This window comes from Anolis sagrei, chromosome 2 (assembly GCF_037176765.1).
Source record: "Anolis sagrei isolate rAnoSag1 chromosome 2, rAnoSag1.mat, whole genome shotgun sequence".
Lineage (NCBI taxonomy): Eukaryota > Metazoa > Chordata > Lepidosauria > Squamata > Dactyloidae > Anolis > Anolis sagrei.
The window spans coordinates 178006211-178021529 of NC_090022.1; the positions used below are offsets into that span (position 1 = coordinate 178006211).

General features: G+C 45.0%; 1 protein-coding gene across 3 annotated transcripts in view; it reads left to right on the forward strand.

Annotated features, from left to right (window-relative positions):
* Positions 1-15319, forward strand: part of PLXNB3 (plexin B3) — a 147550-nt gene that overhangs the window by 7898 nt on the left and 124333 nt on the right. Inside the window, exons 1-2 of one of the 3 annotated variants that reach the window (XM_060763153.2) lie at positions 8685-8914; positions 14998-15079. In XM_060763153.2, coding sequence (XP_060619136.2) covers positions 15044-15079 — 36 coding nt within the window. In that variant the 5' untranslated portion in view covers positions 8685-8914; positions 14998-15043. Of the gene's footprint in view, positions 1-8684; positions 8915-14637; positions 14796-14997; positions 15080-15319 lie in introns of those variants that run through there. The other 2 variants (XM_060763152.2, XM_060763154.2) reach the window with 2 other exon arrangements.

Below are 15319 nucleotides of genomic sequence, written 5' to 3' on the forward strand. Positions count from 1 at the left end.
TCCCAGGACTCAAAGGATTACAGTGCCAGGACCTCTCCCTTTTCAGAATAAGAATCTTCCCAATTCCTCAAAGTGATTTAATGTTCACTTTTAAGCATAGCTGCTTTATATTAATTCCTATGATGCCTGGAAAAGAAATTCCTGGGCAGGTATTTTTTATTTATTTATTTACAGTATTTATATACCGCCTGTCTCACCCCAGGGGGGACTCAAAGGTTGGTAGAGTGGGTGAGCTTTTTATAGTAATCAGGCAGCAAACGACCTGTAGTTTATTGTCAAAGGCTTTCATGGCCGGAATCACTGGGTTGCTGTAATTTTTTCAGGCTGTATGATCATGTATGGTCATGATTCTCTCCTGACGTTTTGCCTGCATCTATGGCAGGCATCCTCAGAGGTTGTGAGCTTCTCAAGCTGCTCCTGGCATGAAAAAAGCAAACAAAAGAAGTAAACTTAAACTATTTTGGGTGATCCTTTAACACCTAAAATGAATGGGGCACCGCATCTTGGCTGCGGTGGCGTTATTTGTCCTGGCGTCTGTGTCGCAACCTGATTCACCAGCCCTTCTCCTCCCTTAATATGTTGTTTACACTACATTCGATTATTAAATTATGCAGATATTTCAGACAGATTGCGCATAAACCCAAGCATAAAATGATAGTATAACTGACAGGTTGAGTATCTTGTATCCAGAATTCCACAATACTGAAAAATGATGGTGATATGTTCGCTTTCTGATTATTCAAGGGTACAAAAACTTTGGTGCACAAAATTATTACAAAGACTAGCAATCCCCTGCCACGCATTGCTGTGGCCCAGTCTGGTGATCTGGAAAATAAAGTAATTAGAAAGTGTTGGTTTCTAATATATGCAATTTCTTTATGCTTGTGGGTAAACTGTATTTCTTGCTGTTTCTTTGTCAGTGTTGATGTGGAGATTGTTTGGTTTGCCTACTCTGGAACATGCAACATATAATTGTCCTTCTTTAAGGGTCCCGTTCAAATCTATGATACTATATCTGTGTGTATGTGAATCATATCTTTCTATGGGAGCCGCTGGTGGCGCAGTGGGTTAAACCCCTGTGCTGGCAGGACTGAAGACCGACAGGTTGCAGGTTCAAATCTGGGAAGACGTGGATGAGCTGCCTCTATCAGCTCCAGCTCCTCATGCGGGGACATGAGAGAAGCCTCCCACAAGGATGATAAAAACATCAAATCATCCGGGCGTCCCTTGGGCAACGTCCTTGCAGACGGCCAATTTTCTCACACCAGAAGCAACTTCTGACACAACAACAAAAATATCTATGTCTGGATGGCTCTTTGTCAGGAGGGCTTTGATTACGTTTTCTTGCCCTGGTGAAAGGAGTTGGACCGGATGGCCTTAAGTATGGGGGTTCTGTGTGGGAAGTTTGCCCCAATTCAATCGTTGGTAGGATTCAGCATGTTCTTTGATTGTAGGTGAACTATAAATCCCCGTAACTACAACTCCCAAATGTTAAGGTCTATTTCCCGAAACTCCATTTGTGTTCATATTTGGGCATATGGAATATTTGTGCCAAGTTTGGTCCAGATCCTTCATTGTTTGAGTCCACAATGCTCTCTGGATGTAGGTGAACTACAATTCCCAAACTCAAGGTCAATGCCCACCAAACCCTTCTAGTTTTTTCTGTTGGTCATGGGAGTCCTGTGTGCCACGTTTGGTTCAATTCCATCACTAGTGGAGTTCAGAATGCTCTTTTATTGTAAGTTAAGTATAAATCCCAGCAACTACAACTCCCAAATGACAAAATCAATTTTTTGAGTGATGGTCACTCCTTTGGTTAGTAACCACTGGACGAATAGTAACCACTGGCAATTCATCCAGTGGTTTTTGAGTTATGTTAATCCCACAAACGAACATTACACTTTTATTTATATAGACTAGCCGTCCCCTACCGCGCATTGCTGTGGCCCACATGAGGGTTCTGTGTGGGAGGTTTGGCCCAATTGTATTGTTGGTGGGGTTCAGAATGCTCTTTGACTGTAGGTGAACTACAAATCCCAGCAACTACAACTCCCAAATGTCAAGATTCTATTTCCCCCAAACTCCACCAGTGTGCACATCTGGGCATATTGAGTATTCTTTTAGAGTTTGGCCCAGATCCATCATGGTTTGAGTCCACAGTCATCTTTGGATGTAGGTGAACTACAACTCCAAAACCAAAGGGCACTGCTCACCAAACCCTTCCAGTATTTTCTGTTGGTCATGCGAGAACTGTGTGCCAGGTTTGGTTCAATTCCATTGTTGGTGGGGTTGAGAATGTTCTTTGTTTGTAGGTGAACTATAAATCCCAGAAGCTACAACTCCCAAATGACAAAATCAATTTTTTTGAGTGAAGGACATACATTGGGTTGTCTTGTGTCCAAATTTGGTGTCAATTCGTCCAGTGGTTTTTGAGTTCTGTTAATCCCACAAACGAACATTACATTTTTATTTATATAGATTGTATACATTTACCATCAGGCTATGTGTATAAGATATGTATGAAACATAGATGACTTTAGTGTTTAGACTTGGGTGCCATCTCTCAAGATTATCTGATTGTGTTCATATATGCAAATAAAGGTATTCCAAAATTTGGATCACTTCTGGTCCTGAGCATTTTGGATAAGGGACACTCAGCCTGTAGTGGTAGCGAAGCAGAACAAAGAAGGGCGAGTGGTAGGACACGAGCAATCTGTTGACAGCACCACGCCCACCCACCATTTGCTGAGTTTAGGGAATTGCCTTGCTAGAAACCCCATGCTGGTTTGGCCCTTCCCTCCTTCGCTGAGTCTGTTGTGGTTTGGGGAGAGGATATCCAAATGGATATGCTTAATGGTACCCAGGCAGCTTTTTTCAGTGCAGTGCAGCTGCAGTTATAACAAAGTAAGCAAACAGATGTGTTTCTGGCCAAGCTTGGGAAAGTCAGTGTTTGGGACTGCAACTCCCAGAATTGCCTTCCAGCCTATATGGTTTGCTTTGGTAGATGTTGGTGGGGTTTTTTTCCCCCCTGGGCAGCTGGGTGTGGTATTGGTACTGCAGTGTCTCTGTGTGTATTCATATAACACAATTTATTTATTTATTTGCTACATTTGTATACCGCCCCTCTCAGCCCGTAGGTGACTCGAGGCAGTTCACAAGGCAACAATTCAATGCCAACAACATCATAAAAACATTAAAACATTAAAAAGCATTAACACACCAATTAAAACCATGACAATAGTAAAAACAATCATTTCGTCTCCTAGATCAAAACATAATCCAATCTCATAGTCCAATTGTTCCATAATCCTATGTCTAATTACACTGCCTTTTCAAACACCTGCTTGAATAGCCAGGTTTTGACTTTTTTTCGGAAAGTCAAAAGGGAAGGGGCTGATCTATTGTCCCTAGGAAGGGCATTCCATAGCTGAGGGGCCACCACTGAGAAGGCCCTGTCTCTCGTCCCCGCCAGACGTATTTGTGACGCAGACGGAGTTGAGAGCAGAGCCTCCCCAGATGATCTTAACGTCCTAGATGGCTCATAAAGGGGAGATCCGTTCGGACAGGTAAGTTGGGCCAGAACCCTTTAGGGCTTTATAGGCTAAACCCAGCACTTTGAATTGTGCCCGGTAGCAAACCGGCAGCCAGTGGAGCTGGCACAGCAGAGGAGTTGTATGCTCCCTGAGTGCCGCTCCCGTTAGTAATCTGGCTGCCGTCCGCTGGACTAGTTGTAGTTTCCGAACAGTCTTCAAAGGCAACCCCACTTAGAGAGCGTTGCAGTAGTCTATATGGGATGCAACCAGAGCGTGGACTACTGTGGCCCAGTCAGACTTCCTAAGGTATGGGCGCAGCTCGTGCACAACCCTTCTATCTGCATGGGATGTTTTTCTGGACTTTGCATGGATACATGAAACTGCAAAAAATAGCATACCTTATTGAAATGAATGACTTCTAGTCCAAGAATATTGTACAGTTGTCCTGTAGCACTCCGAAAATGTCTAAACAGGCGTTATTATGTTTACGATAAATGGAAATATGAGTTTTTATCCTGTGGATATTAGGATCAGACTATATAGCAACGCTTTCCCTCGACTCTGGAACTCGCTTTCCGGAGAGATTAGGCAAGCACCCACCCTGGCAGTCTTCAGGATCATAGGATCATAGAATCATATGTGTGTATGTATATCTGTATCTTTCTATATCTATGTATCTACATATCTATGTACACGCACACAAAGGTCAGAATCATAGAATCAAAGAGTTGGAAGAGACCTCGTGGGCCATCCAGTCCAACCCCCTGCCAAGAAGCAGGAATATTGCATTCAAAGCACCCCTGACAGATGGCCATCCAGCCTCTGTTTAAAAGTCTCCAAAGAAGGAGCCTCCATCACACTCCAGGGCAGAGAGTTCCACTGCTGAACAGCTCTCACAGTCAGGAAGTTCTTCCTCATGTTCAGATGGAATCTCCTCTCTTGTAGTTTGAAGCCATTGTTCCGCGTCCTAGTTTCTAAGGAAGCAGAAAACAAGCTTGCTCCCTCCTCCCTAGGACTTCCTCTCACATATTTATACATGGCTATCATGTCTCCTCTCAGTCTTCTCTTCTTCAGGCTAAACATGCCCAGCTCTTTAAGCCGCTCTTCATAGGGCTTGTTCTCCAGACCCTTGATCATTTTCGTCACCGTCCTCTAGACAGGAAGAGCCTAAAAACCTGTGCCTTTGAGGAATGAACAACAATCCCATACCTCGACCAAATCCATCATAAAATGCCCTTCGGTGCACTTTATTTCACCCTTTAGTGAAATTAAACCCCATTGTTTGTCCCACCTGAACCTCCCTCCAGATACACTACACCAGGGGTCCTCAAACTAAGGCCCGGGGGCCGAATGCGGCCCTCCAAGGTCATTTACCCGGCCCTCGCTCAGGGTCAAACTAGGTCTGAAACGACTTGAAAGCACACAACAACAATCCTATTTCATCAGCCAAAAGTAGGTCCAAACTGCACAGTGAAATACTAATAATTTTATATTTGTTGAAATTGTTCTTCATTTTAATTATTGTATTGTTTTTAAGTGTTTTTGCACTACAAATATGGTATGTATAGTGTGCGTAGGAATTCATTCATTTTAAAAAAATTATAATCCGGCCCTCCAACAGTTTGAGGGTCTGTGACCTGGCCCTCTGTTTGAAAAGTTTGAGGACCCCTGCACTACACTACTCATTTCACCCAAGGTTTTTAAAATTTTATCCTTTGTCATTGGCCCTGCCCACTCTGTTCAATTTCTCGTTATTTCATATTATATCCTGTGTTTATAATAATAATGATAATAAAAAAAAACTTTATTTATACCCTGCCACCATCTCCCTGAAGGGACTCAGGGGGGCTTACATGAGGCCAAGTCCGTCAAATACAAATACAACAATACATGTATTTTTCTTTTGATATATTTTATTATATTTTTATTTGCTGTATTATTGTATGGTTTTGGTTTTTTTTTTTTTGCTTTATTGGAATTATTGGACTTGGTCTAAAGTTACCCGCCTCGAGTTCCCATTGCGGAGATAGCAGCGGGACGTAAATAAATTTATTATTATTATTATTATTATTATTATTATTATTATTATTATTATTTGAAACACCACAAGATGAGTCCACAGAGACACTCTGGTGGCTGTTGTATTGGATCACACGTCTGACACCTCCCAAGTGTCTAGGACTGTGTGATGTATCGGTGAATAATGTGTGCAGATCTCAGTAAGGTGGCCTTCTGCAGCTGGCAGATGGTAATCTTGTCAGCGCCGATTGTGTTTAAGTGCAGGCCAAGGTCTTTAGGCACTGCACCCAGTGTGCTGATCACCACTGGGACCACCTTGACTGGTTTGTTATTATTATTATTGTTATTGTTATTGTTATTGTTATTATTATTATGTGTCACCTTTACTGGTTTGTTATTATTATGTGTCACCACAGCACGTTAGTGTCAGCTACAGTGTCTAGGTGTGTCGTGGGAATGTAATGAGAAACCTCTGTGTCTGTGTGAAACAAGCAATAAATCACATACTTTTAAAACTATAAATGAAACATTTTCCATGATATATGTTGTGTGCCCATACAGTTCATTATTACAGTTTATGTATGTGTTTATATATTTTACAATGAGTTGGTTTAACCTCCAGTTTGCCAGTAAAACTGAATTTCTGTGTTGTGAAATGATGCACATCTAAAAAGTGTGTCTCCAACATGAAAATTTTGGAAAACTCTGCCTTGGAAAGGCTGTATTTTGTTGAGATACTTGCAAACATGGTCTCTGGTTCTGTGGATATAGGAATCATGCTATATATGTTTATAGGAGAACTTACAGAGCAAACTGCCACGTGTCTGTGTGTAGGTGAAATGGGAGTCTCTCCCCACTCCTGAACCTGTAGCTATTAACTCCAAACAAAGCCCAACAGGCTTGGCCACCTTCGGTCGCATAGCGATTTAAGTTGACAACAACTATATATTGTATTATCGAAGGCTTTCATGGCTGGAATCACTGGGTTGTTATAGGTTTTTTCGGACTATATGGCCATGTTCTAGAGGCATTCTCTCCTGACGTTTCGCCTGCATCTATGGCAAGCATCCTCAGAGGTAGTGAAGTCTGTTGGAACTAGGAAAATGGGTTTATATATCTGTGGAATGACCAGGGTGGGACAAAGAACTCTTATCTGCTGGAGCTAAGTGTGAATGTTTCAACTGACCACTTTGATGAGCATTTGATGGCCTCGCAGTGCCTGGGGCAGTCTTTTGTTGAGAGGTGATTAGATGTCCCTGATTGTTTCCTCTCTGTTGTTTTGCTGTTGTATTTTTAGAGTTTGTTTAATACTGGTAGCCAGATTTTGTTCATTTTCATGTTGAAATTGTCCACATGCTTGTGGATTTCAATGGCTTCTCTGTGTAGTCTGACATGGTGGTTGTGAGAGTGGTCCAGCATTTCTGTGTTCTCAAACAATATGCTGTGTCCAGGTTGGTTCATCAGGTGCTCTGCTATGGCTGACTTCTCTGGCTGAAGTAGTCTTCAGTGCCTTTCATGTTCCTTGATTCGTGTTTGGGCGCTTTCATGGCTGGAATCACTGACTTGCTGTAAGTTTTTCAGGCTTCATGACCATGTTCCAGAAGCATTCTCTCCTGACATTTCACCTGCATCTATAGCAGGCATCCTCATAGAATTTATTTATTTATTTATTTTGGTTGCTTCTACTCCGTCCTTCTCACCCCGAAGGGGACTCAAGGCGGCTTACAAAAGCAAGGCACAATTCGATGCCCGCATCACATAGCAGCAATAAAAACCATAACATCAATTAACAATTAAACAACAATTCTTGCATTATAACCATAAAACCAATACAAACCAATTTCTCCTCATTGACGGTCAGTGTTCGCTATCTCATAGTTCAATTTCCAATTCCACAATTGTCAGTCCTGTCAGTCCTATTCGCCTGGTTGTCCTTATCTAGTTGTCAGATTGCCCAAAGGCCTGGTCCCACAACCACGTCTTTACCTTCCTCCTGAAGGAGAGGAGGGATGTTGATGCCCTAATTTCCCCCGGGAGTGAGTTCCACAGGCAAGGGGCCACCACTGAGAAGGCCCTGCTCCTCGTCCCCATCAAACCTCACTTGTGATAGCGGTGGGGTCGAGAGCAGGGCCTCCCCAGATGATCTCAAATTCCGGGGTGGGACGTAGAGGGAGATACGTTCGGACAGATACACTGGAATCATAGAATCATAGAATCAAAGAGTTGGAAGAGACCTCATGGGCCATCCAGTCCAACCCCCTGCCAAGAAGCAGGAATATTGCATTCAAATCACTCCTAACAGATGGCCATCCAGCCTCTGTTTAAAAGTTTCCAAATAAGGAGCCCCCACCACACTCCGGGGCAGAGAGTTCCACTGCTGAACGGCTCTCACAGTCTCACTCCTCAGAGGTTGTGCGTTCACACAAATGTCAGGAGAGAATACTTCTGGAATATGGCCATACAACCCAAAAAACTTACAGCAGTCCCAAAACTATGTGTTGATTACTTTACCTTTTAAAAGATTTGGAGTGTATTTAGGAAGGAAAGAGGAGACATGTCAGGGAGCAAAAGAGATGTCATGCTAGGCTTTTTTCCTCTGCCCAGAGACTTGAGCCAGTGGCTTAAGCAGTGCATTGGGATGGATTGATGTGTGTTGGGGGGGGGGGGGGGGGAAGAGGCCTGGATTTACCAAGAACTCGGGATCACATGATCTTAATCCGGTGGCAGCGTCCTTCTCTTCTTCTGCTCCTCCTCCTCCCTTCACACAGCCTTGTCGAGGATGGAGGATTAGTGCCTGTCTTCCCTTAATGGGAGTGTTTACCATAGGCGAGCAAATAGTGCTTAATGTCTGCCTGGATTATATAACAAACACAATGCTTATCTCTCTTGCCTCCATACAGTGTGTCCTGCTTGGGACTTGCTCCAGGATGGATGGGTGGAGGAAGGACTGTGATGTGTGATTCCCCTACAGTTGTGGGGTCTCTCCTCATGAACGGATGCCCTTTTGGTTGTGGGAATGTTTGATTGTCTAAATTCATCTGTTTGTTTATCCGTCTCTCTCTCTCACACACATCCTCCACAGCCACACTCCGGTTTCGTAGTTGCCTGCAGTGATTCCCAGCCCCACTTCCTGCTGGTGTGGGATTATCAGAGGCTGCCCACGCTTTTGATTCTCGTGGGCACCAGTGATGCTGGACTGGGTTTTCCACAGTGTTGTTCGCAGCTCAGCGTGGCAACCAGTGCGAGGTACATTGCGGGCAACGCAAGAGCCGGCTTTCTCGCTGAAGCAGGTGTGTCTACGTAAGCGAGAGACCTGTGGGCAGTGTGTTGAGAGGCAGTGGATCCCACTTGGAATAATGATGGTAGGTTATTGTTGGTGTGCGTTTCTGTACCTGTTGCTGAATTGAGATGCAAAGATATCCTGAGTTTAGCGGGGCAATGCCGGGGAGAGCTTTGTAGATCCTGACGTGTGAGAAATTTAGAAACAGAAGTGGGTCGTGGCATGGTACCAACACCCCCCCCCCCCCCCCGTTTTGGCTGTCGTCCCTTCACGTCTGCCCCACATTTTTGCTGGTGTCTCGTTTCACTTCACGCTCTGACTTGCTTTGACGCCTTCTTTGAGTTCTCGGCGTGTTTTCCTACCCCAGAACTTGTTACCTTGGAAGGAGCTCAAAGCCCTATTGATTTCCTCCTGTACCACCGGCTGCTTTCCCTGCCCTGCTCCGTTCTCTTTTCAACCCCTTTCGGTAGATAAGCCTTTGTCAGGACTACAGAGGCATAGGTTGGGATGGAGGGAAAGAGAGAGAGATGCCAGGTTACTCCACCTGCCAGTGTTGGGGCTTCCCAATAGATTGCGGCTGGGTTTTGGTCCTTGTGGGGTTAAACAGGCTAGGAAAGGACACCCTGAGCCAGAATCTCTCATTATCCCTTGGACTCTTATCAGAGGTGGCTCTTTCCCTGCCCCCTACCCTGAGCCGGACAAAGGGGGCATTCAGAAGCCCCTGGACTGGCATGGCTCTCCCTACGCCTGCTTCCCGCTGTGGGGGCGGCTGGGCTGGGTGCCCGCCAAGGAACTGCAGCTACTTGATGACCCTGACACCTCCCCAGCCTCTGCCTCTTCCCATTGAGGGGGGCACAGATGACTTCGGGCCTCAGAAGGGGGTATTGTGTGGGGCAGAGAAAGATGGATGAGTTTAGCATGAGGTTTTGCCTATAGCAGAGTCACATACTTGTCCTTTTTCCTTACAGAGGTGGGAAAATAGGTGGAATCAAATATGCTGGAACCTAGTATCCTTGGTAGGAGTAGATCAGGGGTCCTCAAACTAAGGCCCGAATACGGCCCTTCAGTGTCATTTACCCGGCCCTCGCTTAGGGTCAATCTAAGTCTGAAACGACTTGAAAGCATACCACAACAACAACAATCCTATCACATCAGTCAAAGGCCCCCGGTGGCGCAGTGGGTTAAAGCCCTGTGCTGGCAGGACTGAAGACCGTCAGGTCGCAGGTTCAAATCTGGGGAGAGGCGGAGGAGCTCCCTCTATCAGCTCCAGCTCCTCATGCGGGGACATGAGAGAAGCCTCCCACAAGGATGATAAAAACATCAAATCATCCAGGCGTCCCCTGGGCAACGTCCTTGCAGACGGCCAATTCTCTCACACGAGAAGCGAATTGCAGTTTCTCAAGTCGCTCCTGACACGACAAAAAAAAAAAAAAGTCAAAAGCAGGGCCACACTTCCCATTGAAATACTAATAAGTTTATATTTGTTAAAATTGTTCTTCATTTTAATTATTGTATTGCTTTTAAGTGTTTTTTGCACTACAAATAATATATGTGCAGTGTGCATATGAATTCACTCATGTTTTTTTTCAAATTATAATCCGGCCCTCCAACAGTTTGAGGGATTGCGACCTGGCCCTCTGTTTAAAAAGTTTGAGGACCCCTGGACTAGATGAAGCAACACCTTGAACTGGGGGGGGGGGGTCAAACTCATTTTCATCAGGGCCCACGCCAGCCTTATGGTTGCCTTCAAAGGGCTGTTGAGTCCATGGATGGAGAATTATACAGAGGGCCAACTATATTTTTTTTAACCCAGTGGTTGATGCTCTTTAGTTTTAGCCCAGTTTGGGTCCCCAGATGTTATTGAACAATAACTCTCTTAACTTTTGATTATCTCCCATGCAGCCTGGGGATAATGGGAATTGCAACATAAGAGCACTTTGGCTCTGAGCTTTGGGAAAGTTTGAAGGTCATTTCAAAATCAGACATTGTATCCACAAGCCTTGTATCTGAATTCAAACACCACTATGCTGAGTAAATAGAACAAACTCCAGCTTCCCAGATGTTAGCTCTAGTCATGATGTGTAATGATGAGGAGTTGCAGTCCAGCATTTGGAGAGCCGCATAAAAGGACATGGTGGGCCAGATTCGGCCTACAGGTCTTGAATTTGACACCTATATCTTAAACTCTTGATTCTTTTCTGTGTGTGTGTCTAGCTATATACATATGCAGTATTCCTGGTTTTCTCTCTAAGAACCTCTTTACCAGTGGTTCTCAACCTTCCTAATGCCACGACCCCTTAATACAGTTTCTCATGCTGTGGTGACCCCCAACCATTAAATTATTTTCATTGCTACTTCATAATTGTGGTTTTGCTAATGTTATGAATCGTTATGTAAATATCTGATATGCAGGATGTATTTTCATTCACTGGACCAAATTTGCCACAAATACATGGTTAGCTCAAATTTGAACGTACCAACTCCACCAACGATGGAATTGAACCAAATTTGGCACACAGAACTCCCATGACTGACAGAAAATACTGGAAGGGTTTGGTGGTCATTGACTTTGAGTTTTGGAGTTGTAGTTCACCTACATCCAGAGAGCACTGTGGACTCAAACAATGATGGATCTGGACCAAACTTGGCATGAATACTCAATTTGCCCAAATGCGAATACTGGTGGAGTTTGGGGAAAATAGGCCTTGACATTTGGGTGTTGTAGTTGCTGATTTTTATAGTTCACCTACAATCAAATAGCTTTCTGTACTCCACCAATGAGAGAACAAACTTCCCACACCGACCAAAAGAAAATACTATGTTTTCTAGTTGTCTTGGCAACCCCTCTGACGCTCCCCTTGTGACCCCCCCAGGGGTCCCGACCCCCAGGTTGAGAAATGCTGATTTAGTGCCTGAATTTATTGCAGTGTGTGCATGCATGTCTTTGTGTGGCACACCAAGGTCCAAACTATGGCAAAATTCTTTCAAACAAAGCCTACTGGAGTGAGATGGACTTCCCCATTTGTTGGGTCTCACTGATTAGGGGCCCATTCATACTACACAATCATAGTACTATGATTTCACTTTGACTGCCAGAATAACAATCTATGGCAGTGGTTCTCAACCTCTGGGTCCCCAGATGTTTTGGCCTCAACTCCCAGAAATCCTAACAGCTGGTAAACTGGATTTCTGGGAGTTGAGGCCAAAATACCTGGGGACCCACAGGCTGAGAACCACTGATCTATGGTATCCTGGAATCTGTAGATTGGGAAGAGATGGCGTCCTGGTCTGATTCTGAGCACAAAGATTTGAATCTTGGCCATGGAAACCCACTGGGTGACCTTGGACAAGTCACACTCTTTCATCCCCAGAGGAAAACAAAGGCAAACCTTCCTATGATCAAATCTTGGCAAGAAAACCCTGCAATAGGTTTGCCTTTAGAGTTGCCATGCAACCTGAAGACGCACAACAAGAGGCTCTGACCAAACTATCAAACTCAAGTTACACATGGCAGTTCAAGTGGATTCACTGTGTTGCAATCAGAGGGTGTGCAGAGACTCCTTAGTTTCTTACCCTACTACCACTATGTAGTTTTCTCACTTTGGAACTGATTCTGAAGCCCATCTTGGAACTATTACTGTTTTTGGACTATAACTGGTGATGGAACTTGGGAATTTGGGGGATCTAAAAGAGACATTTTCTTAAGCTCTGTTCAGGAACATGAGCGACAGCAGGACTGACTGTGCAAACCTCTGAACAGCTTTTGAGCTGACTATGCAATGAGGCTTCTGTTGGCTGGGCAGGTGACGGCACTCAGTGCCAATCTGCAGATGTCCGGCTAATCCTCGCTAACACCTCTCTTCCAACCTCAATCCCTGGAAGCAGCCCTCTTCCACGCAATTATTATATCCTCCCAACACTAGCAATTCCATTAAAACCCCATCGACCCTTCTCTGCAAGAAGCCGCAGAATCTGGGGCATTTGGCATGAGCAGAGACAGGCACGATATTTCCCATATGGGAGTGGGAGCAAGATTAATATTGTTGCCAACCAAGGGGGTGATGGCAAGAATTAGGGATGAGGGGAGAGGCTAGAAACAGAGAAGCAGAAAGTAAACATATTGTGTGTATATGTAAATATATAGTTCTAAGCCCTCCATACTTCCAGATTTGTCTTCTACAGGTTTGAATTCTGTGGATTTTATTAAAATATTGTCTCCTGGAGCTGAAGTTCTCCACTGTAATTAGATGATCAACTACTGCGAAAAGTTGATTGTAGAGTAATGCTGGGGATCTACAGCATCATTTCCCAACATTGTGGTCGTGACCCGGGGGGGGGGGGGGGTTTCAGGAGAAGGTGTCAGAGGGGTTGCCAAAGACCATCAGAAAACACGGTATTTCCTGTTGGTCATGGGCGTTCTGTGTAGGAAGTTTGGTACAATTCCATCGTTGGTAGGATTCAGAATGCTCTTTGATTGTAGGTAAATTATAAATCCCAGCAACTACAACTCCCAAATGTCAAGGCCTATTTTCCCCAAACTCCACCAGTATTCGCATTTGGGCATATTGAGTATTCATGCCAAGTTTGGTCCATACCCATCATTGCTTGAGTCCACAGTGCTCTCTGGATGTAGGTGAACTACATCTCCAAAACTCAAGGTCAATGCCCACCAAACCCTTCCAGTATTTTCTGTTAGTCATGGGAGTTCTGTTTGCCAAATTTGGTTCAATTCCATCATTGCTGGAGTTCAGAATGCGCTTTGATTGTAGGTGAACTATAAATCCCAGCAAGTACAGCTCCCAAACTGGAGCCCCTGGTGGCACAGTGCTTGTTGAACAAAAGATCATAGGTTCGAAGCTGAGCTTGTTGAACAAAAGATCACAGGTTTGAAGCTGAGCTTGTTGAACAAAAGATCACAGGTTTGAATCTGGGGGGTGGCGTGAGCTTCTGCTGTCAGCCCCAGCTTCTGCCAACCTAGCAGTTCGAAAACATGCAAATGTGAGTAGATCAATAGGTACTGCTCCGGTGGGAAGGTAACTGCACTCCATGCAGTCATGCTGGCCACATGACCTTGGAGGTGTCTATGGACAACGCCAGCTCTTCAGCTTAGAAATTGAGATGAGCACCACACCCCAGAGTTGGACATGAAGTCCAACTCCAGAGTTGGACTTAATGTCAGGGGAAAATCTTTACCTTTATCTTACAACTCCCAAATGATAAAATCATCCGGCCTCAACCCCACAAGTATTCAGATTTGGGCGGATCGGATATTTGTGCCAAATTTGGTCCAGTGAATGAAAATACATCCTGCATATCCGATATTTACGTAACAGTAGCAAAATTACAGTGGTGAAGTGGCAACGTGAATAATGTTATGGTTGGGGGTCACCACAACAGGAGGAACTGTATTAAGGGGTCTTGGCATTAGGAGGCTTGAGAAATCCTAAATTTTAGGAGTCTGAGCCAGGAGGAAAGCCGAAACAGGTTTTGAAAACAAACTTCAAATTTGGGAATGAGTCTGTAAATCTTTTGTGTTTTGCACTTTGGCTTGTTTTTGCCTTGCTTTAAAATGCCTTGAGTTCAAAAATACAGAGTTCCAAAGGACCCCCTGAGCTCCCAGGAAACCAGGCACGGCCACACCCACATTTCTGCCCATCTCTTTTTCTTTCTGCCCCTTCCATTAATCAATAACGCCATGCAAACAAATGACAAGGGCTTCCTCTGTTCCCCACCCTGGGGCGAGACACAAGTCCTGACCTGTCCATTTCTCCTGCTGCTTCAGCCTCTGTCCCGACACCCGTCTGATCAGCTGATGCCCTGGCTGGCTTGCAATAGCTGCCTTCTTCTTTCTCCTCTCTCTCTCTCTCTCTGGCAGTGGCCTTCATTCTTCACCCACAACCTCCCCATTCCCTCCACCCCGTGTTCATTTTCTCTGGGGTGCCAGGGTCATGTGTCTCAATGCTGTGAGAGCTCTATTGCTGTGGGATAAAGGGCCCCTTGAGCCCCCGTGTGGCTCTGTGATGGCACAGCCGAGAGGGGAACAGTGGGGGCTTTGATGGGAGGGGGGACGCTGATCACAGCAGCCATTGATACAGCCTTGAATTGCCATCTAACCCCAGCCCCCCTCCATATCAACTCACACACTGCCTTATCGCTTTCTTCTAGGGATGTCCGCGGAGCCCTACGGCTGCTGCCACTGCCTGACGTTACCATGCGGGAGCTGAAATGTGCTCAGCGTGGCCAGCGGGTAAGTGCAGGGAAGCGATACGCGCGTGGGACCAAAATGGGATTGAACGGTGGAGATCGGAGCCTGCCGGCGGTTGCAACTCCTGAGTCTGAATCCGATATCGGTCCCAAATAGAGGAAATAATTGCATCCGTTAAACTTACACACATATTGGGCGACTCAGTTGTCATTTAATCAGTGAGTGTATTCTAGTTTGGACTAACAGTGGGATTTCAGTCCGGGATTCCTTCTCTGGGAGGAA